The 22,458-nt window shown below is 34.0% G+C and overlaps 3 protein-coding genes across 5 annotated transcripts; 2 read left to right on the plus strand and 1 right to left on the minus strand.

Moving 5' to 3' along the window:
* The first annotated feature begins 1,023 nt into the window (after positions 1 to 1,023).
* LOC105802328 (probable inactive ATP-dependent zinc metalloprotease FTSHI 4, chloroplastic) lies at positions 1,024 to 11,488 on the plus strand. 3 transcript variants are annotated; one of them, XM_012633899.2, is made up of 17 exons: positions 1,024 to 1,432; positions 2,409 to 2,664; positions 3,682 to 4,057; positions 5,179 to 5,437; positions 6,132 to 6,263; positions 7,173 to 7,247; positions 7,319 to 7,444; positions 7,536 to 7,645; positions 7,729 to 7,807; positions 7,892 to 8,029; positions 8,174 to 8,285; positions 8,753 to 8,916; positions 9,011 to 9,116; positions 9,302 to 9,378; positions 10,500 to 10,643; positions 10,725 to 10,875; positions 11,024 to 11,488. In XM_012633899.2, the coding sequence occupies exons 1-16, from the start codon at positions 1,157 to 1,159 to the stop codon at positions 10,866 to 10,868; spliced, it is 2,574 nt and encodes an 857-aa protein (XP_012489353.1). In that variant the 5' UTR covers positions 1,024 to 1,156; the 3' UTR covers positions 10,869 to 10,875; positions 11,024 to 11,488. The 3 variants fall into 3 exon arrangements, with proteins under 3 accessions (XP_012489353.1, XP_012489355.1, XP_012489356.1); XM_012633901.2 differs by having other exon boundaries at positions 11,054 to 11,488; XM_012633902.2 differs by having other exon boundaries at positions 11,096 to 11,488.
* An 816-nt stretch (positions 11,489 to 12,304) lies between these two features.
* On the minus strand, positions 12,305 to 15,715 carry LOC105802327 (uncharacterized). The gene is made up of 5 exons (XM_012633898.2): positions 15,244 to 15,715; positions 14,647 to 15,148; positions 14,368 to 14,569; positions 12,989 to 13,465; positions 12,305 to 12,866 (listed from the first exon to the last, which is right to left on the minus strand). Exons 1-5 carry the CDS (start codon positions 15,608 to 15,610, stop codon positions 12,447 to 12,449), a joined length of 1,968 nt encoding a protein of 655 aa, XP_012489352.1. The 5' UTR covers positions 15,611 to 15,715; the 3' UTR covers positions 12,305 to 12,446.
* A 4,337-nt stretch (positions 15,716 to 20,052) lies between these two features.
* On the plus strand, positions 20,053 to 21,731 carry LOC105802326 (F-box/kelch-repeat protein SKIP25). Its single transcript, XM_012633897.2, has one exon. The coding sequence runs from the start codon at positions 20,130 to 20,132 to the stop codon at positions 21,249 to 21,251; it is 1,122 nt and encodes a 373-aa protein (XP_012489351.1). The 5' UTR covers positions 20,053 to 20,129; the 3' UTR covers positions 21,252 to 21,731.
* The last annotated feature ends 727 nt before the right edge of the window (positions 21,732 to 22,458 follow it).

Here is a 22,458-nt window from a genome sequence, read left to right on the forward strand (position 1 = left end):
TAATTTATCCTCTTATTTAAAAGTTGAAATGAATTATGAATAGTACTTAGAATATATATTATATCATTGGGAACGATTAGTATTCTCTTAATGCACGTACAACAGAAATGATTGCATCACAATAATCTTATATCTTGAATTAATACTTATATAATTTAAAATTTTATTAAATCTAAAGTAATAAACGTTTTATTACTACTAAAATTATTACAATGTTGTAAGTTAGTTGTTTGTTGAGTTTTTTTTTTAAATTTAATTTAGTAGTTGTAATATTTTTTATTGAAACTATAAATATTAATTTTCTTAAAATGTTATAATGTTGAAAATAGGAAGTTTCTTAAATTTCTTTCCATCAATTTGGAAAGAAATCTTATTCTTTTTTCACAAGAAATAAAAAAGAAAATCAACTTCAAGAAGCCATTGTTTAGGATTTTTCCTTTTATATTTTATTGTGAATTTTGCCAAGGATTGATATGAAACTTGTTAGGTTAATTAAGATATTAATTTTAATTTTAATATTAAATAATTAATTGCTCCAATTTTTATGAATTTCAATGCATTTATATAGTTTGCACTGTTAACAAATATTTTATTTAAAGTAAATTTTCGAATCCATGTTTGTATTAATATATATTAAATTGTTGAAATTTTTTTATGTATAATAAATAATTATAAAATTTTAATTTATGGTAACTTGATATACGGATGAATGAAGCATAAAATGTATAATTGATTATAATTAAATTGTTAAAATATTAATCATACAAAAATAATTTAATTTAATACCGATGTAAGTATATGGTGAATAGAATGTTAGTGAAATAATTCAAGAATAAATAAATTTTATTGTATATAGAAAATTAGTAAAATTATTCACCATAAACAAGAAGCAAAATAAGTAGCAGTATGTTTGGGCCTCGCCCCAAATATTACCCAACTGAATCATGAGTTTCTTCATTATTTTTATTTTTATTTTAAAAGAAGCCTATATAGAAAACGCAGCGTTTTGTTCTTCTCCCAAAACCCAAAAAATCAACTCCAGTTCCCAGCATGCTTTGACGAGGCAAAGATAAAGTCCCAACATTTTCTCCCGCATTTTCCCGCACTAGAAAGTGAGAGAAAGTGAAGCATAATTTTCCTTTTTTTAGAAAAGGAAATGAATTCTTATCTTTCTAAACCAATTACTTTCGTCGAAGCTCCAACAGTCTTCTGCAACTCATCTAAACCTCTTCTCGATAAATTCCCCTATTATTCCTTTTCTCGCAATAAACCACTCCGTAAAAACACTCTCAAACCTAAATTAAGCTTTACTAAACGCGAAAACATCACTATTGATGTTTCCAACCATTCCACTTCCTGTTCGAGTTCCGACTCAACTGTCGCTTCCAACATTGTCGAGGAAGAAGATGTTGAGTCCACTCAGTTATTCGAGGTTTCTTTTTCTCTTTTTAAAATTTCCTCATTTCCAGTTTTCTTTTTTTACTAACGATATAGTCCGTTTTCTCAATGAGAAAATAATGTTGGGTGCGGAAAGTGGAAATCAAAACGTAATTTTGAAAGATTAGAAGTTAAAAGTTTAGATTTTGTGAATGATGATAGGCTTCGTTTTGCTTTCATATGGGACACTTAGGTCTGGAGGTGTATTTTGAGAGAGCAAGTAGGAAATGCAACAACATGTGTTACTTTCATATGGAACACTTTTACGGCTCTATGTTTTCACACTAATGAACAAAATATTATTTCCTAATCATATAGTAATGGTTTTCTTTGAATGGAAAAAGAATTTAAGTTCTTTACCTTATATTTAGCCACATAAGTCTAATGATATTTGATGCAAATTAAAGATTCTGAATAGGTTGTGTAGTTTGTTCAGGATTATGAAATGCTTTTTGATTTCGTATATGTGGGATACTTCATCTGTTTGTATGGTTTTTAATTATTACAGTGGATATATATGAAGTTTCATCCTATTGTTAACATGGATACTTCTGTAATTATAATCTAAGAATAGCCAGTATTACATCTTATCAGCTCTATGTTTTTACACTGATGGACAAAATTTCCTAATTATATGGGAACCTTTTTCTTTAAATGGAATAAGAATTAAGTTCTTTAATGATTCGCTGGAACAGTAAAATGGTATATCCGAGTTGATATGGGTGCTTCCCTTTTGTTATGTATAAATATGATGCTACAGCGTGGTATCTGAACATTGCAAGTAAAACCACTCTTTATCTCATAGAATTTTGTTCTTGCAAAAGTATAGTTCAAACTTGCTTGAAACAAAGACTTAATGTGTTGGCAATTTTCCCTCCAGAATTTGCACTTTAAGGAGCTAGGGCCATGGACTGTAGAATTACATTGCCCTTATCTATTATTAACTTTTGTTGATTTCAACAATACTCCAGAAATTAAAAGATGCAGAGAGGCAAAGAATAAATAAACTGGAAGAGCTTGAGAGGAAGGCTGACTTGCAGTTAGAAAGACAGCTTGTCATGGCTTCCTGTTGGAGCAGAGCCCTGTTGACCTTGCGTGGAAAGTTGAAGGGGACAGAGTGGGATCCTGAGAATTCACACAGAATTGACTTCAGTGACTTTATGGGACTTCTTAACTCAAACAATGTCCAATTTATGGAGTATTCGAATTATGGTCAGACAGTTTCAGGTAATGAAGTTTTGTTGTTTACATTGAACCTTTAGATCTCTGCTCTTCACTTAATCTATTGTAGTTCATTTCTTCAATTTTAAGATTGTAGCACATCAGTAAATCAGATTGAAGAAGCACATTGTCCTAAATCCAAAATGAACTTGAGTAACACCCATCAGATCTAAAGCCTTTCAAAGAACTTGGATATCATTTTATTTATTGTGAACCAAATGATGGAAGCAAACCGTAGACTTAGGTATACTGCTTTTTATCTCAGTTATCAAAGCTACCAAAGTTTTCCTATTTTACTGACCCTGGGATTGCTATTGGTACCTGAAGTCTAGGATGCTTATTGAATAACTGGAATGAAGTGATCCAAATATTGAATACTCAATTTGTATCCTAAGATTCTAGATTGGTATCCTTAGGTATCATCATGAGTTCTGGGTATATGGTTTTGGACTGAGACATTGATCTTTCTGTTGGGTATTTCTTAAGCTTTTTTCATATTTTTACATCCTAAAGGTTTTCTTTTGCTTACTTCATTCAATAACATTGTAGCCTAAGCGATCCATATCTCCATTTTTCTTGAAGTAATCATGTCAAACACATATTTGATAGACATGGGTATGGAGGTCTGACCCTCCAAAGTATAATAAAAATTAAAACTGAATGTCCCTGTGCCGAACGCATAGTTCTATCTTACATTTATCCCCCGAGTCTGAGTGACATAGATCATCTTTTCATGTTCTATTGCATATCTCAGGCATGTTTGGTTATATGATATTTGATTTGAACCACTTGCTTTCTTACTCTCAATGGCTTGAACTAAATGTTATTTGTTAATTTGGTCGATCCACATGATGGTTGTGTATATGTATGTTAATTAAGTCATTCATAAACTATTCACTGGAGCTTTCACTGGATTGACTTGGGTTGGCTGATAGAACCATTGTTGCATCATCCTGCAGATTGCCAAAGCCTATAGTTACTTGTTCTTTTTCTTTTTCATGAACTCTGTTGAGCTTCCTGCAGTGATTTTGCCATACTACAAAGATAATGAAGTGGACGGAACAGGGGGGAATTCAAAGAATGAAATAGTTTTTCGGCGCCATGTAGTGAACCGCATGCCCATTGATTGTTGGAATGATGTTTGGCAGAAGCTTCACCAACAAATTGTGAATGTTGATGTCTTGAATGTTGATACTGTACCTGCAGAGGTCTACTCGTCTGTTGCAACTGCAGTAATATGGTCTATGCGACTTGCCTTGTCAATTGCACTATATCTCTGGATTGATAATATGATGAGGCCCATTTATGCAAAGCTAATACCTTGTGATTTGGGAGCTCCTAACAAAAAAATTAGACAACCACTCAAGCGCCGTGCCCTTGGATCATTAGGCCAGAGTCGGTAAGCAAACAATGATTTCCCATTGGGTTAGTTGTTGATAAGTTATTTTTTATTCTGCTGTATGGTAGCCTATGATATCACCTAGCTTGTTTACTGTTTCCATTAATTCATGACAGATGAACATTAGGTGCTCTCTTTCTATAGTGCCCCCTAATAGAGGTTTGGTTTTATTTAGTTAATTTACTGCTTCGTGTTTTTCAAGTCATCAGTAGATTGAGTGAAACCTGGCTACATTTTCGAGGCCAGTGACCTTTTTTACCAATGTTCAGCTCAATGGTTTTAGTCATGCCGCTTGCTCAATATTTAGAATATGTTCTTCATTCTTTTACCTAGATTAAAATGTTGAGGTAGTGTTGCATGAAGAAAGATATTTAGTTGGGTAAGGAAAGGTTGTCAGCCTCACTATTTACTTGATTCTGACTCAAGATACCTTTCCACCTGTGTCCATATTCTTGTGCTTGTTGAATGTTAACTTTGACTTGGGATCTAGTATCAAACAGTATGATACCCGTAATATTCAAAGTGTCCCTTAAGTGCTGGATAGAATCTTGTTTTTGCAGTTCTCCGTTCCTTTTATATATTCTGTTCTCTTTATTTTATTTCCCTCTGTTTTATAATATTAAATGCATGTGTCTTTTCTTCATTGCTCTCTAGTTGTTATAATTGTTGTTTCATCGTGGGAATTTTATCAAAGTTTCGAATTTCTAGAGTTATTGCATTGTTTTTGTTTGTCTATACATTATAGCAAGAAACCTGCTTTTTTGCATATTAATACTATTGAACCATCTTTTCTGAAGTTGCTTTGTCTGCATCTTTAATGTTCCAGGTAAGGAGGCATTGTTATAATCTAGATAAATAGAGTAATCACTCTAAACTATAATTTAAATGATGGTTGAAAACTGCTGAATTTTAAGATTTTAATTTGTTTAGTCCTTCAAAAGGTAGATTTTCCACTTCACATTCAATTGTTTCACGAATATTTAGTTATGCCTACATTCTTTCAATAAGGTTTTTTATTGTTGGGTTAGAATGAGTTTTAGGTGATTATGTGGTGAATGTAGTTTTGGATGGTTGATAACAAAATCATTCTACCAGGCTCTAACTTTACTGCCTTTAACCAGTGCAAAATTTATATCAGCAGAGGAAAGAACTGGTGTTACTTTTGAGGATTTCGCTGGCCAAGAATATATCAAGAGAGAATTACAAGAGATTGTACGAATTTTAAAAAATGATGAGGAGTTCCAAAACAAAGGTATTTACTGCCCTAAAGGTGTTTTGCTCCATGGGCCTCCTGGGACTGGTAAAACACTGCTGGCCAAAGCTATTGCTGGTGAAGCAGGACTACCATTCTTTGCAGCAAACGGCACTGATTTCGTAGAGGTGAAGGCTGGTTTCTTCACAAAAAATTCATTTCTTTCAATTTATCTGAGTTATCTTTTGGATTTTTCAGATGCTTTATATTTAGGCTTTATCCTAAACTTCTTTGGAAAATTATGGCCTTAAATCAAGTGAAATTGGAAGAGAAATTTTAATTGCCTTTCCCCCCTGAAACTGTTGACTCTTTCTTTTTCTGCTCGTTTACTTCTTCATTCTTGGTTGCTTTTAAATCCGGTTGCTATATTTATTTTAAAGGGTCATAGATAGGGAAATCTTGAATTGGTCTGATCATTCATCTTGTCTATAGCTGTTCTCTTTACTTTAATCCATGCCTTAATTTTGTCATCCCACTACTTTTTGCACCGACTCTGGGTAATTCTCTTTTTTATTCTTTTATTTTAACCTTTACACATATATAAATGTGCATCTGTTGAAGCCTTGTTTAAACGCACAATTCCTCTAGTCTGTTTAATGCAATGTGCCTCGAGTTCTGCTACTTTAAAATCTCAATGTTCATGCATCGTTTAGTAACTTTTTTCATGTTGCCTCCCTGATGGCCCTGAATTTTTTAAAGTCTCTTAGTCAGGGTATATCATTGAATTTTATTTTCATGTTGTAATTTATTTCCTTTTTATTGTCGCCTATCTGAAATTGTTGGAACTGGAAATCTGGCTGATATAGTGATATAACTTGCCAGATGTTTGTTGGAGTCGCTGCATCACGTGTGAAGGACCTGTTTGCTAATGCAAGATCATTTGCACCTTCCATAATTTTTATTGATGAGATTGATGCTATCGGTAGTAAGCGTGGGGGGCCTGATATCGGTGGTGTAAGACAAATTACCTTTTTTTTGTTGTTGTTGTCAATGGATAACTCACTTTTTATTATCTTCTTTCTCTTATCTATTGGGGAAAAGCTTAAAGGTCAGACAGAGGTGTTCTATTTCCAACTTGAGCAACTGGCACCCTTAAGTGCTAATAACATTAAAAGGCCGATCCTTTTACTTTTAGCTGTAGTGTGATAAAGATGTAATGTTAAGATGAAAAAAATAAGATCACTTTTTCCTTATAAATCATCATAATCACAATAGTTTCTGAAAGTATATTGAATCTGTACTTTTCTTGAGGGTGAAGATCCAAGAAAAAAAAAGGTAGTGAAGTAAAGCACTATTTCCTAAAGTATGCTATATAACATAAAGCAAAGAAAATTCTCTCATCATAGCTGATAATCTTAAAGTAGATGATTTTATTAATGAGTTTGCTTCATTGCATTGTCTAATTTGGTCCGGATATCAAGTATTATCGTAATTAATCTTTCACTTGCTAGTGTTTCCTTTACTTCCATTTTCAATGAAAAGTTTTAGCTTGAGTGTAGCACACACACAAAAAAACTTTGCATGTATCCTTGGAAATTAGCTTCTTGATTTTGATATCAGACAAGGCATGTAACATTATCCTAAAACTTTGCAGTGGGATCTTTTCTATCCACATATTCTCGACAGTCAACTAAAGAGCTCATGCTAGGCTTCTTAATTCAAATGGATTGCCACACAAATTGCTTTTTGAACCTTGGATCTTTTTGTTGCCATATTAGTATAAAATATTGTTGGGATAGATGTGCCTATAAAGCTCTTTTTTCATAGCAATGTCCTAACTTAGCCTTGTATTATCACCTATTGGCTCTCATATTAATGTCTGACTTTGCTCTATGGTTTTGTGAATGTAATTTTTCTATATAGGGTGGTGCAGAAAGGGAACAGGGTCTGCTTCAGATACTGACTGAGATGGATGGATTTAAAGTTTCTACATCACAGGTATTAAATTTTGTATTTACTTGGATTTTAAGTGGACTTTTCTGATGCAATCCTAAATTTGGGCTTGTCAGGTGTTGGTTATAGGTGCAACAAATAGACTGGATATTCTTGATCCTGCTCTCCTGAGAAAGGGTCGGTTTGACAAGATAATAAGAGTTGGGTTGCCATCTAAAGATGGCAGATTGGCCATATTGAAGGTATTTGTTTAATGTGATTGTAATAAAAGCCTTTATGTTCTCATGTATGCTTTTGTGTCTTATTATATTATTTCATTTTTGTATCCTACAGGTCCATGCTAGAAATAAATTTTTTCGGTCTGAAGAGGATAAAGAGGCTCTCCTGGAGGAAATTGCAATGCTTACCGAAGATTTCACTGGGGCTGAGCTTCAAAATATATTGTACATAACTATATATCTCATTACTTTTTAATTATACCACTTAACATTTGGGAGGACTAATGTTTTCCAAACTGGGATGATAGGAATGAGGCTGGAATTTTGACTGCCAGAAAAGATCTTGATTACATTGGACGTGAAGAACTTCTAGAGGCTTTGAAGAGGGTTAGTCTACATTCCTTACATATGGCTATTGATTCAACATATTGATTGTCACTTTCTCACTTTGTTCATAATTTTACTTTCCAGCAAAAGGGCACATTTGAAACAGGCCAAGAAGATAGTACAGAAATTCCAGAGGAGTTGAAGTTGAGATTAGCATATCGAGAAGCAGCTGTTGCTGTTCTCGCATGCTACTTTCCAGATCCCTACCGCCCATTCACAGAGGTTACTGCATTAAGATAACATCACCTGTTCATATACTTGTAGTACCATTTGCTTCTGTGATATTTTCTGTTTTCACAGTTTTTATTCTTTTGCTCAGCCTGTTTTCACAGTTATTGATCAAATCTTCATGTTTATCTCCTACAGACGGATATAAAGTCCATCCGTAGCCAGCCAAATATGCGCTATGCTGAATTTTCGGGGAAGGTTTTCTTGAGAAAATCAGATTACATAAGCTCTATAGTGCGTGCATGTGCTCGTAAGTAATGAAAACTTTTATCCATTATCATCATAATTGATTTTTTTATTAGTTTACTAGCTGAATTTTGTGTATTATTCTTGTCTTTGATTTCCATGAAGTTCAGTGCATTTGAAGTTGAAATGTCCACTTTCCACCTTGTGTAAAAATAAGGGGAAAGTAAATCTGCCCTAGAAAATGAAGATTGTAATTGAACTCTGTGTCATTTAGTTTCCAATTCCATGGTTGTAAGCTTGACTCTAAGAATAGAGCTCTTTATAGTTTATATTTGAAAACAAGATGGTTAAGTCTCCCACCCTCCTCGACCTGCTTAAGTAAGGTTCCTTGCTACTGTATGTTGGCCCTTAATCCTGTCTGGTCTTTCATGTTATCAAATGCTAATCTCGATAACTTCCCTTACAGTACTTTGTTATTTCTCCCCTCTGACAATAAGTATAGTCTGGCTGACTGGTAGCTGAAATTTGCAGCAAGAGTAATTGAGGAGGAGATGTTTGGGGTTGATAACATGTGTTGGATCTCAGCAAAAGCTACATTAGAAGCTTCTAGGCTTGCAGAGTTTTTAATTTTGCAGACAGGGATGACAGCTTTTGGAAAAGCTTACTACAGAAATCAAAATGATCTTGTGCCTAATGTATGTTTGCAGTTTGTGGCTGTTAAATCTTTATAGCACTTCATGAAGATGTTTTATGAATTGACATTGATTGCATTATTAACTTCATGTTTAGCTTGCGGCGAAACTTGAAGCACTTCGTGACGAATACATGCGTTTTTCTGTGGAAAAATGTGCATCTGTGCTGAGGGAGTTCTATTCAGCTGTAGAGACAATCACAGGTTAATTGTTTTCATATAGTTAATTCATTATTCTTTAAACTAATTCCTATATTGCATAAAATTTTTGGGCTAACACAATTATTTCAGTTATCTTAATTGTACTGAGAAATTTTGAATTTTTGCAACAAAAGGACCATGTACAACAAAATACTTAAATGCTTGACTCCATGTTTTACATTTTGCAGATATTTTACTTGAAAAGGGAGAGATTAAAGCAGAGGAAATCTGGGATATATACAATAGAGCACCTCGAATACCTCAGGTAGTTTTTGATTCAAGGAATGGCATGTTTAGAGAAAATCTAAATGCAAAAAGGCTCTATAGCTTAGGATTCAATAATTATTATTCTATTATGGTTGTCCTAGCTTCGGTATGTACATTCTTCTTTGGGAAAAGCCGCTATGTTTTCTTAGATGAATCTAATGTGGAAATTTATGAACATTTGCAATTATTTATTGACAGATATTCTATACAGATTATCTTTGATCTGGTTGTTTTCAATTAAAATATAACCTTTTTCCCCACTGATATACTGCTTGTTTGATATAAGAGCAAGTATGGGGAAATGATATAACTACAAAGAGAAAAGCAGTATTAGACAGGAGCAATTAGGAAGGAATAGAGGAAACTAGGGGAGAAACATAGAAACTAGAGGGAGAAAACCACAGAAGCAATGTGGAGAAAATCTCAATAATCAATATGTCAGTATCCTAAACTATCTAAATTCATGATTCAAAACCTTAATACTAAAATAGCATAAATTTTTATAACTAAACCTGAAACCTAATAAAATGCAAATACCAAATTATAACTGTAAAACCCTAATACTTGGAAAAGAAGTAAAATAATAATTAGAATAAAGCACCAAAATATCCTAAATATTTATAAAAGTTACAATTAAGAAAATATAAAAATAAAGTCCAATGTTTTGTATTCTCTCACTTAGGATATTCCATCTTGAACCATTCTTTTTAACCGGTCTGGGCATAATTACTTTGCATGAGACTAGTTTTAGAACTATAATCACAATTGACCGTATATCTTGTGGGAGTCTGAAAGGTTAACATATGATAGTCTCTTGATAATATCTCATGGCAGTCGTTTTAGGGAAAATCAAGTTACATTAAGAAAATACATAAGAGAATCCATAATAATTTTCTTGAATATGAACCGACCTTTGAAATAACTGTACCTTGGTAGTGATATGGCTGAAATTCTGGTTTTATATGATTGTTTTGATTTGCTATTTGAGCAGTACATGTTAGAGTTGTATGTTTAAGCTATAGAGGTGCGGTTTTAAATGGTGGAATGCTTATTGATTAATGACTACTAGTTCATTATTTTTAATGAAATGCATGATTGATGCTTTTGCCCATTGTATAGCCTACTGTCAATCCAGTTGACGAATATGGAGCCCTAATTTATGCTGGGCGATGGGGAATCCATGGGATCACACTTCCAGGGAGGGTAACGTTTGCACCTGGAAGTTCTGGGTTTTCAACTTTTGGCGCACCACGTCCCAAGGAGGCAAGTTGGACAAGACTTAGTTTTATCATATATCTCATTTCTGAGTTCTGACAAAAATGCTTTTTGATTTTATTTGTACAGACTCAAACGGTCAGTGATGAAACGTGGAAGCTCATAGATAATATTTGGGATAAGAGGGTTGAAGAAATAAAAGCTGAAGCTTCAATGGAGGTTGAAGAAGAGAAGGAGAAGCCACAACTTTTGATGGCCAGTCATTTCCTTTGAAATCATGGTAATGTTTTTCCTCCTTAGTCATGAGTAATATTTCAATTTGAGTTGTTCCTTTTCTTTTTTCTCTCTCTCTCTCGAATTTCTTTTGCAACATAAATGGTATTAGTCTATGTTGTAAAAGCATTCTTATATGTTGAATTTAACTGTAGATCCTTTTCTTTTCGGGGAATACCAAACAGTTTTGCTGAAAAGTTACAATGGGCTTTATCCTGGTCTTACAGTTTTGCTGAAAAGTTACAATGGGCTTTATCCTGGTCTTACATTATCTGCTAGAGAGTTGACGTTTCTGCATGATGTATGCTCAATGAAGGCAATTTTTGCTTCTCTGCAAACTCCCTTGATTGCATACTGTTAATCAATTGAGCCATCCTCATTTTCTACATCTGCTAGATATCTGGTCAATGGGCAGATTTTTTCCCAAGCTCAGTCGTTTGTATACTTTTATTACAAGAGAGATATACAACACACCATTGCATGTAGTGCTGGCCTGACATTCAAAATAGAATCATTGCTGCTAGCTGTAGAATTCTAAATGAATTTTGTGAGTGATCCAAATGGAAATTCTTTTATTTTGTATCCTTTTAGTTATAAAAGTAACTGAAAGTTTACTGGTATAGTTTTTGCCATTCATATCCTGTTGCTCGCCTTTATTTTCATAAAGTGTGGCCATTGCTAGACTGGTTTAAACAAATTGAGTTTCTGGATTTCGCGTAATTGGAATGTCTGCTAACATGGCATTTCATGAATACATGTCATGTTCTACCATAATCGCTTTTAAAGTATTAGCATGTGATATACGTAGCATAAAGATTTTGACATGTAAATAACTCAACTTATACAAATTTTAATATATTTGTATATACCTGAATGATCTTGTTGAATTTGTGTGTTTTAATATTTTTCATAGGGTATTCAAGTTGCATCTCACCAGGTATAGCTTCTGCCATCTTCCTTGTTTACCTAACATACCATGTTTGAGCAATAATTTAATTTTAGGGTAAACTATAAAAATAGTCACTTTTGTTTGCCTTAGATTACATTTTAGTTATTTATGTTTGAAATGTTACGTTTTAGTCACTTACGTTATCATTTTGTTACGAAGTGGGCACTTTACCATTGAACTCCATTACCTCCCTAACGGTAATCCTACGTGGCAGTCCAAATGGGTTTTAAATGCCAACTTGGATGTCCAGTTGTTGGAATGAAAATAGGTTTTTAATTAAATAAATTCAATTTGGATTGTCACGTAGGACATCCAAGTTGGCATTTAAAACCCATTTCGACTGCCACGTAGGACCACCATTAAGGAGGTAACGGAGCTTAAAGATAGAGTGACCACTTCGTAACAAAACGATAAAGTAAGTGGCTAAAACGTAACATTTCAAACATAAGTGATTAAAATGTAATCTAAGACAACTAAAAGTGACTAATTTTGTAGTTTACCCTTAATTTTATTTTCTGCATATGCGTTGTGAGAACATTCCATTACATCGTGAGATAAAAAATTAAATAATATTATATGATTATCAAGTGGAATGAATTCTTTAATTAGTATGGTTCAGGGTTTACATACTAAACCCTGAAATAGAGTTCAACGCCAAAGTCTTCTTGAAACCTTCGTTGAGATGGAAACTTGGGAAGTAAAGCAGCAATTCTTTTAGCACTTTCCAAATACGATGAATACTTTGGAACGACAGAAGAATTGTCCTTTTTTCTGGCATCGATTTTGTCGCTCTCACGATCCGTGTTTATTGCCTGAAAAGCAGTAGCCAAATCCAGGACAGGGATGCCATCATCATAGGTGTCCTTGATGAGTGCCTTGTTCTTGAACGTCCAGTTGCCTGTTCTTAGGTCAAAATGGTAAAGAGGAAGAAATCGTTGCCCATACAAGGCGACAAACTCCAATGCAGCTACAATGTATTCAAACTCCTCATTTGACATGTAGTAAGGAAACCCAACTCTTGTATACCCAGGTTTTGCTCCAACATAGCCCTGCAAAATCAGATATCGCTGTCTCTTAGAAAAAGTCAACGCATTTTCAATTGCATCGTATTTATAGTGATTATGAACGTAATCAATGTTATAGTAGGGTGTTGAGTGCAGAGTAGGAATACCTTTTTAATAGCTTCTCTAATGGCAAGGGACTGAGTCTGATCGATACCAAGCAAGCAGTGACCGTAAGGTCCAGCACAAGCACACCCACCTCGGGCTTGGATGCCAAAAAGGTCATTTAGGAGAGTGGCAACGAATTGTCCATGGAGAGGCTTATCCCTCTTATTCCCAGTCTCACCCCACATGAAAAGCTCATCTTCTTGGTTGCTAATGGGGGCAGAGTTGGTTGTGGAGTAAACGAGGAAAGACAAAATGGCTTGTCTCTTTGTGTGGCTGCTTGTATTCCCTAAAACCTTAATGTTTTGATTGGGGAGAAGCCTGTTTAAAGCTTGTTGTATGTATGACTTCTCTTGCTTTGCAATCACTTGATAACCAATATATTCTTTCACCCAAAATGCCAAGGCTGCTCTTATCATCTGTATTATTTGAGGAGTCCCTCCATTTTCCCTTTCTTCTATGTCACTTAAATATAACGTGTCCTGCATTTGTCACATACTTAATAACCTAATCATATTTAGTGAAAAAGGGATCTACTTATTACAAGCATTACATGTAATAACTAATTGATGAATATTTATTTCAAAAATTTATTAATAATTCTTATAATAGCCAAAATTATTTGAAAGAATTATTAGAATTCTCATGTGGTACCTAGATAGCACAAATTCAAACCTTGTCATCCCCTTCTCGTCTTATAATAATAAAACAAACCCTAAACCTAACCGTCTTAAAAAGTTTTTGTCTTGAGTACAATGTCATCAAAATTCATTTGATGACAATGTTGTTAAATAAATTTAAAGTATTAAATGCAAGATTTTTATTTTTATTTTTATTTTTATTTATAAATATTAAATTTTAATTTTTAATCATTTTAAACAACTTTCCATCATCTTTGAGTCATGAGAATCAATTTATGAAAATATTATCATACATGACAAATTAAAATTCACATTCTAAACATTAAATTTGATCATGTCACCAAACCTGCACTTAACTATGAAAAACGTTATATTAAATTACCTTTTCTTTTTTCTTTTTTAAATCAAGACTATGTAAATGTCTAGAACTTCATATAAATTAAAAAAGGTTTTTAAAGGAATAAAAATGGTCTGCTCTCAGTTGGTTCACATCGGTATCCCAAAAATAAAATTTTGCCATATAGCATGTGGCATAAATAAATAAAATTCTGTCCATTTTAAAGACACTTTCCCATTCAGTCGGTAGTCAGTATCAAAGATGTAAACCAGCAGAGTCCCTCTAAATTCTGAGCCAAGAAAAATGCCTAATGGGTTGGCCTGTCAAACCCTCCTCATCTCCTTCAATGGATTTATATAATTAAACATGAAATGAAAAGGCAATAAAAGAGTAATCAATCAAGTACCTTTTCATCAAAACCATTGACGTATTCAACAGTTCCACCTCCACAGGTTGATGGAGGAGAATTTCCCAGCTGGTACAGAGCTTTGCTCATTAAAAGGATGCCGGGTGATCCAGGTCCACCTATAAACTTATGTGGGCCTAGGAACATACCATCATATCCATCAATCTCCCCCGACTTCATATCCATTGCCACGTATGGACCACTATTCATAAATGACCAAATATTCAAAATTTAATTCAATTGATTAATTTATAAAAATTAATGACAAGTTGTAGTCACCTTGCGGCAAAATCAAAGCAAACAAAACCTCCATATTGGTGCATAAGTTTAGCAATCTCTCGTGTATTTGATTGAATCCCAGTGACATTACTGCAAGCTGAAAAGGTACCAAGCAAAGGCCTATTCCTGTATTTAAACAACTCGAGCTGTTGTTTTAGAGCTTCAATATCGATCAACCCATCCTCGTTTAAACCAATCTCCACAACTTCGGCAAGGCTTTGACGCCATGAGAGCAAGTTGGAGTGGTGTTCATATGGCCCAAGGAAAACCACCCATCTCTCCTCATTGCTTAAGCACTTTATTACTTTGTCCCTCATAATTGATGGCACTGTAATGCCCATAACTTCTTGTAGCTTCTTAATGGCCGCTGTAGTTCCTGATCCACAAAACAGGATTGCATCATCTTCGCCGCCTCCCATGCATCTTTTAATGTAGTTCGATGCTTCATGCACCATTTTAGTCGTCCTTTGCCCCACATAGCTGTCACACGTATGGGTATTGCCTAAAAACACACGACAAAAGCTTCCATCACTTATCATCAAACCACTAAAAAAAAAACAAAACAGAAAACAAAAACTGGAGAGATCTCTTTATTACCGTAAAAGGGAAGAACATTGTTAATGATGAAATTTTCGATATAGTGAAGACAACGACCCGATGCAGTGTTATCAGCGTAAGTGAGTTTCCTGGTTCCAAAAGGAGATTCAAACTCGGCATCGCCACCAATGATTTGGGATCGTAACCATGACAGCTTTTTTTCATATGAGTTAACTTTAGGTACCCCCATCTCTAGGTTCCTGAATGATTCCGAGCCATGGCACAATCTGCTTGAAACATGGGACCATGTTGATGCTGATGGTGACGACGGCATATTCTTGCTATGATCATTTGCAGGCTTCACTTTAGTGGCTGCTTCACTTGCTTCTATAACCACGGGTTGCTCTAACTCCATTTTCCCACCCATAAAAACAATAAAACAATCGGTGTTTTCTAATGGCGTGTTAGCTTACTAAAGGAGAAAATGAAGGAAAGGGGACATGGTTATTTATAAACAAAAGGCTTTCTCTTTTTGCTGTGGGGAGCTTACGAAAAACTGCGAAAACCCACATTATTTTAGTAAATTATAATTCCGGTTCCATACGTGAAGCTAACTTTTGACTTTTGATTGGCTGCTATTGGCATTGACATTGTGGTCTTGTCTGAAATAAGATAAAACCGACATCATTCCATCCATAGTATAAATTTGGTAAAAATAGGATTAAATAAAATAATAATATTTAGTAACTTTTGAGTTTGGACATGATTTCATTATGAAGATACCTACTTGGTTCCTCCATTTCCTCATCCTTAATTTAATTCCGTATAAGATTGTAATTTGATCATTATTATTTTAAAAATAAAGATAAAATATATCTATTTATTTTTTAAAGATAAAATGTTTCTATACTCATTTACTTTTTCAAATTTTTATAATTTAGTCCTTCCACTTTTCATATTTTAAAATTTAAATTCAATTATTAAATTTGTTGCAATAATATTTTAAAACTAAAAAACTACTCACTTGATAGTCGTGTAATTAAGAAATATGATGTAGTTAATCTGAAATTAACAAAATAATAATATTATTATTAATAATTAGACTTAAATTTTAAAATCTAAAAATACAAGTATAGAGACTAAATTCTAAAGTTTCGAAAAATATAAGGACTGTTGTCATATTTTAACCTATTTTTAATAATAAAAGAGATGCAAAAAGGAATTATGTAGGAATCCAACGCGGCGAAGCCCATGGACATGTGAAAGTGAGGGCACGATCTCCGCAAAAAACCAATAAAGGCATATAAACCCTAAAATAGGGGGCTCACAAACCATGGGATCTCTAAAACGATTCAACCATTATTTTTATACAAAATGTTAGAAATATTGTGCCCTACTCTCTAAGGGTTTACAAATATTTTTCTAAGTTTAACACCCTAATTTGAATTTTCATAAATTGTGCAGATCAGATCTGGTATCCAATTTTTGTTCATGGATCTACATTTAAATAATTTTATTTTTAAAATATTTTATTTAAATTTAATTATAATATATATAAACATTTATATAAATTATATTTTATTATTTTTAAATAATAATGTGGGTTAACAAAATAAATTTTATTTAAAAAGATATGATGATTTATTTAGTCTTCTAATTTTTACAAAAAAATATATTTTGGTTTTTATATAATTTTTCTCTTTTTCAACCTTTAAACTTGTATTGTTTGTTAAATCACCTTAAAATGACTGAAAAATTAATGTTTATTAATATTGACTTGGATTGCCATGTGAATGTTACATCAACAATTAATTATTTTTTATTTTAAAAAATATTTTTATTTTAAAAGATTAATTATTTGCTAACGTGACATATACGTAGATTACTCCGTGAATGTCACCTCAACAAAATTAACAAACATTAATTTTTATCCATTTTAAACGATTTGATAAATAATTCAATTTTGAAAACTAAAAGAAACTAAAAATTAAGTAAAAAACTAAAATAATAATTTCATAAAATTAAAGGGTGAAATAGAATTTCCAAATATCTCTTTTCTACCTCTAAAGCTTGAAATTGCAAGAGCACACTAGAAATTTATTTTTGTTGGCTGTTCTATTCTTTGTTCGAGACTTTTTACTTTTTTTTCTCTTTTCGATTACTGTAATATTGTCTGTCTTAGCATTCGGTCTGGGTCCAGTCTACAGTGGGCCACCGGCTGCGCTCGCCCTTTGTAAGCTGAGCTCTTTTGATGGAAATTATTATTATAACTATTATTATACATCCCTACGCTGCACAAGCGTCATTGTATGCATATGCATCTTCATCATTTGCCATGGCATTCCTATGCATCATTGCACTGCATTATTCACTAGCATAAGCAGTTATCCATTATTTATTGCAACTTCTTCTTCTTCTTTTTACATTTTCATCATTCAAATCAAAAGCATACATCATTTCAATTATTTCAATCATTTTCACTTAGTTATGTGTCCTCTGCCCAACTGAAACCCAAATCCAAAAACAAAGTGATCCACTACATTACATTTTAGGGTTTTCTTTATGTACATCTATTTTTAGGGAATAATATTTTTTTTATCTTACGTTACAATATTATTATAATATTTAATATCATCATTACGCCAAGTTTACATTACATACAATAAATACTGTCTCACCAACAATAAAAGAGTATGAAAATAAAAGAAACTTTAAAATTACTAAATTACAGATGAAATAAATATATAAAGTAATGGGGCCATCATAGTATTTTTGAACTTTTTTCAAAAAAAAAAGAAAAAAAAAAGAAGAGTGGTACTTGGATTATTTAGTGATCTGGGTCTAATAGATGCTCTCTATATTTTCTCTTTTTCTTTTTTTGATACGCAAATACAATTTGTGGACACTTTAACCAATCTCACACCTAAACCACATTTTCAGTTTTGATCATTTCGATTATGTCCTCTTCTTTTTTCAAGATTACCATAAAATTCTGCTAGTCGCCATCTATTTCCATCTAGAACATCAACGTGGATGTGGCTAGCAGAAAAGCTTCACAAATCAACAACACAATTTTGTCTCTAGATCATTGATCACCCACCACAAGTATCACTAACACTAAGCTCAGTACCATGCAAAAACTCGCACTTCCATCAAACCAATTTCATCTTACTAACATGCAAAAACTTTAGAAGTAGAGAAAAAACCGTTATAGGCCTCTTCTTACTGTCTACAATCTCAATCGACCACTCCTCATTTTCTTTGCCCTCTCCTGAGTCCATCAACCCACTACTTCAGCCTATGTTGCCAACCTTCTTTATTTGAATTTCCTTCCAAATTAACGCAAAGAATAGCCCTAATTTGGTTAACAAAATGCAAATTCAACAGTATCCTTTGAACATCCTCACCTTCCATCCTTATCCCCTTCAATTGTGAAATCGCAAACTCACTTCCTTCCCTGAGCCAATGGCTAGTCGTGGAAGTTGAACGCTGATCAACAACCTTCAGTTTAATAATTTAATTCCCTAATTCATCGGCAATTCCTTTTTCCCATTAATTGTAGGAATTGCTCGAATCGGACAAGTGTTTTCCAAGTAGATAAGATGTTCACATAAAAAGCCATACTTAAAGCAAGCATAAACATGATTATTTTGTGACAACAATATTCTTTTCCTGCTTTAACGAATTTCTCACATCCAACCATACTATGACCCTCATATAACGTTTAAAGTCATTAGACACTGATTTTGCATCATATCCTACAGAAGCACCTACGAAGTTGTCGAATTGCGTTCCCATAGCCTCAAACATGGGGCCGCTTAGTGGTTCATGAATTTGCAACCAAAAATAGGCAAAATAAAGAGAGATTAGCATTGCATCTTGCCCCACTTCTAACCTATGTATCAATAATAAGTGGTTGGCAAAGGTTCATGATCTACCGTCAACAATCCTCTCCACATTGATCTTATGGTAATATTGAAAAATGAAGCGTTTTTCTTAAAATCATTGGTATGGTATCAAACACTGAATTAGTAAATTGTAATATTAACTGTCAAAAAATAACCAACTAAACAATTTTTATACGTAAATGTCAAAACAATTTCACCTAAATTGATTTGTCAAGCTTCATCCTCACCATCATCTATGGTTAAAGATTATTTCATGAAAGTTGAACTATAAATAAAGGAGTAAAAGACATGATAAGAGTTGACATTAATTAAAATTATATATTAAATTTTCAATGATAACAAGATTAAAATTAAAAATTGAAATAGGATAAGTGGATATATATACATATATATAGTTTAATTATCAGTTGGGTAAATGCTTTATATTTGTTAATTTTAGTATGTCTTTATATTCCCACGTGATACCCCAAGAGTGAACCTAAAGTTAAAGAAAAAACCTACCTATGTAGTTGATGTTGTAAAGTTTACAAGTCGAGAAAGTTTAAAAGCTAAGATTTAAATAGATGGTCCACAACAAAATTTGTGCTGAATTTTTTAAATTTTATAAATTGTATTAATATTTTCGTAGGTTTTCTTAACTCATAAATAGGAAAAAATACGTTTTAACTTATTTGAACTCATATCTTCTTATATTGATAATAATATCCGTATCAATCAATTAAAAGTAAAATATATAATGTTTTAATGATGTAATTAATAAAATTTAGAATTATGTCACCTTTCAAACTTAAAAGCCAAAACCCAACTTTTAAAATTTAATAGAGGTGGACAATAATGAATATAAAACGACAAATTGGCAACATCCCGATTGATGACTCTTATCTTAATGTTTCTTGGATTAGAATATTAAAATAAAAAGAGACGTTGCCAATAGGATAATTATAATGTAATGAAGAATAATAATAAAACCCTCCCATTTTAAGTTCCCAAATCTGCACCCAATTGCTTCCCCTTGCTTTCAAGCTCTACCATTCATACATGGGCAAATCCCTCAACCCCAGCAAACGTCAAAAGCTGATAGCCCACTACGACCACCGCCACCTCCAAGAACAGCCTCTAATACCAGGCCTGCCGGACCACGTGGCAGAGCTCTGCCTCTCTCGTGTTCACCCTTCTTTGCTTTACTCCGTTTGCCGTTCATGGCGTCGCTTAATCTACTGTCCCTTTTTCCCTCCTTTCCCCTCTCTCTACGCTCTATTCTTTTCATCGTCAGATAATGAAATCCAGTTGTTGAGCTTCGATCCGATGTCGTCTAGGTGGGAAACGGTTCCTCCGCCCCCTAATCCTCTTCGTCTCCTTGTTCATCACCCCTCTTTCTTATGCCGGAACCTCCCTGTTCAATCCATTTCTGTATCGGGTAATCTTGTTCTTTTAGCAGCAACTGCCCCCAATTTCAATCCAGCCCTTTCTCGCCCCCTCATATTCTCGCCCCTATCTCGTTCATGGAGTTTGGGTCCTCCAATGGAGACTCCGCGCCGCTGGTGTGCAGCGGGGGCATCGGGTCCAACCGTTTACGTTGCCAGTGGGATTGGGTCTAACTTCTCCACCGACGTGGCGAGATCTTTGGAGAAGTGGGACTTGGGGGAGGAGGATGAAATGGATGATTTCAGATGGAAGAAGATGAGACAACTGAAAGATGGGAGATTCAGCACAGACGCCATCGACGCCGTTGGTTGGCGACGGAAGCTTTGTATGGTGAACGTGGCTAAACAAGGGATTCTTTACGACGCCGCTAATGACATATGGGAACAGATGCCGGAGGGGATGGTGGGTGGTTGGAGAGGACCCGTTGCCGCCATGGATGAGGAAGTTCTATATGCTGTTGACGAAGGTAAGGGATTACTCACGAGGTATAACCAAGACAGCGATAATTGGGAGGTGATAATGGAGGTAGAGAGTCTTAGAGGGGCATGCCAAATGGCCGCCGCTGGAGGAAGATTATGCGTTATTTGTGGCGATGGGGAGATTCTAGTCATCGATGTGGTGGCGGCGCCACCCAAATTCTGGGCAGTCCAAAGGCCGGCGGAGTTGGAACCGTTGGCAGTTCATATCTTGCCCAGGCTGAGCCGCCTGGATTTTTTATTGCCGACAGTAAGCTGACCTCCTCAAGCTGCAAATAATCTTTAATTAAGAAGATATTTTTTAATCATCGAAAGTGAAAATTTGTCGATTAATGATATAAAAAAGCGGTGGAATGATGTATTTATTTTCATTTATATATTATTGATTCTCAGAAGGCATACGGAAGCTTTGAGAGCCATGAAATCTTGTGGGACTATTACATTACAACATTTGAAAGGCCATATTTTTTTGGGGCGGGGAAAGTGAAAGTTTGTCGTGGTTGAACCCTTTAACAGAGTGTTGACATTTGATTAGTTGTGGACATTAATGTGTTGCCTTTCTATCTCCATAACCCAACCCCCAACCCCTATCTCCAAATTAGGGTAGGGTACCCCAAATTCGGCAAATTTTAGCTTGTGTATTAAGGAACATTACCAAACTTCTAAAATTATCGGTAAATCGTATTATTAGCATATTTGTATTTTGGTCATTAAACTATAAAAATTTTCATTTTCATCACTAATATGTTATCATTTGTTTTTATTTTGGTCACCCTCTATTAAGAATTAATGAAACTAATGACTTGATTTTTTTAATTTGTATAATTACACTTTTACTTCTTTAACACTTAACATATTTTATTAATTTAATCTTAATTTTAAATAATTCAACCAATTTAATCCTTCATATTTACAATTTTTACCAATTTGGTTCTACTGTCACGGGCCAAAGTGCAAAGCCCGTGACCATGGCACAAGATGAGCCCCATGGAGGTCCATTGATAAGATGGGGAACATTTAGCCCACGAGAACTGGCCCAATTCAAGGAATTATTGAGAAGCTGTCGATTGAAGCTCAGTTGGCTGATGATGAAGACATAGCAACTTAGGCTAATTTTGGTAACTAATCTTAAAAGATAGAGAGAATCATATCTTGTAAAGATTAGATTAGATTTGATATGGCAAATCTTGTAAATCCCTAAAATCAAAGAATATAGTGAATCTCGTCCGTCGATGTAAATGTATCTTTACCGTCGATTTTGGGGGAGCTCAACTATAAATAGAGAGCCTCCCCCTCATTTGTAATCATCCATTGTAAGGTGAATTCTTAAGAGTAATAGAATTCCTTAAGCATTTACTCAAACACTTTGTGTGCATTCTTTCTTTGGTTTTTCTGTTGTTCTTTTGTAGCTTCTTTTGGCACAATCGCTTCCACTATACAAATTGGTGCCTTGGAGGAGTTCTAAG

The sequence above is a fragment of the Gossypium raimondii genome, chromosome 11, assembly GCF_025698545.1.
Source record: "Gossypium raimondii isolate GPD5lz chromosome 11, ASM2569854v1, whole genome shotgun sequence".
NCBI lineage: Eukaryota > Viridiplantae > Streptophyta > Magnoliopsida > Malvales > Malvaceae > Gossypium > Gossypium raimondii.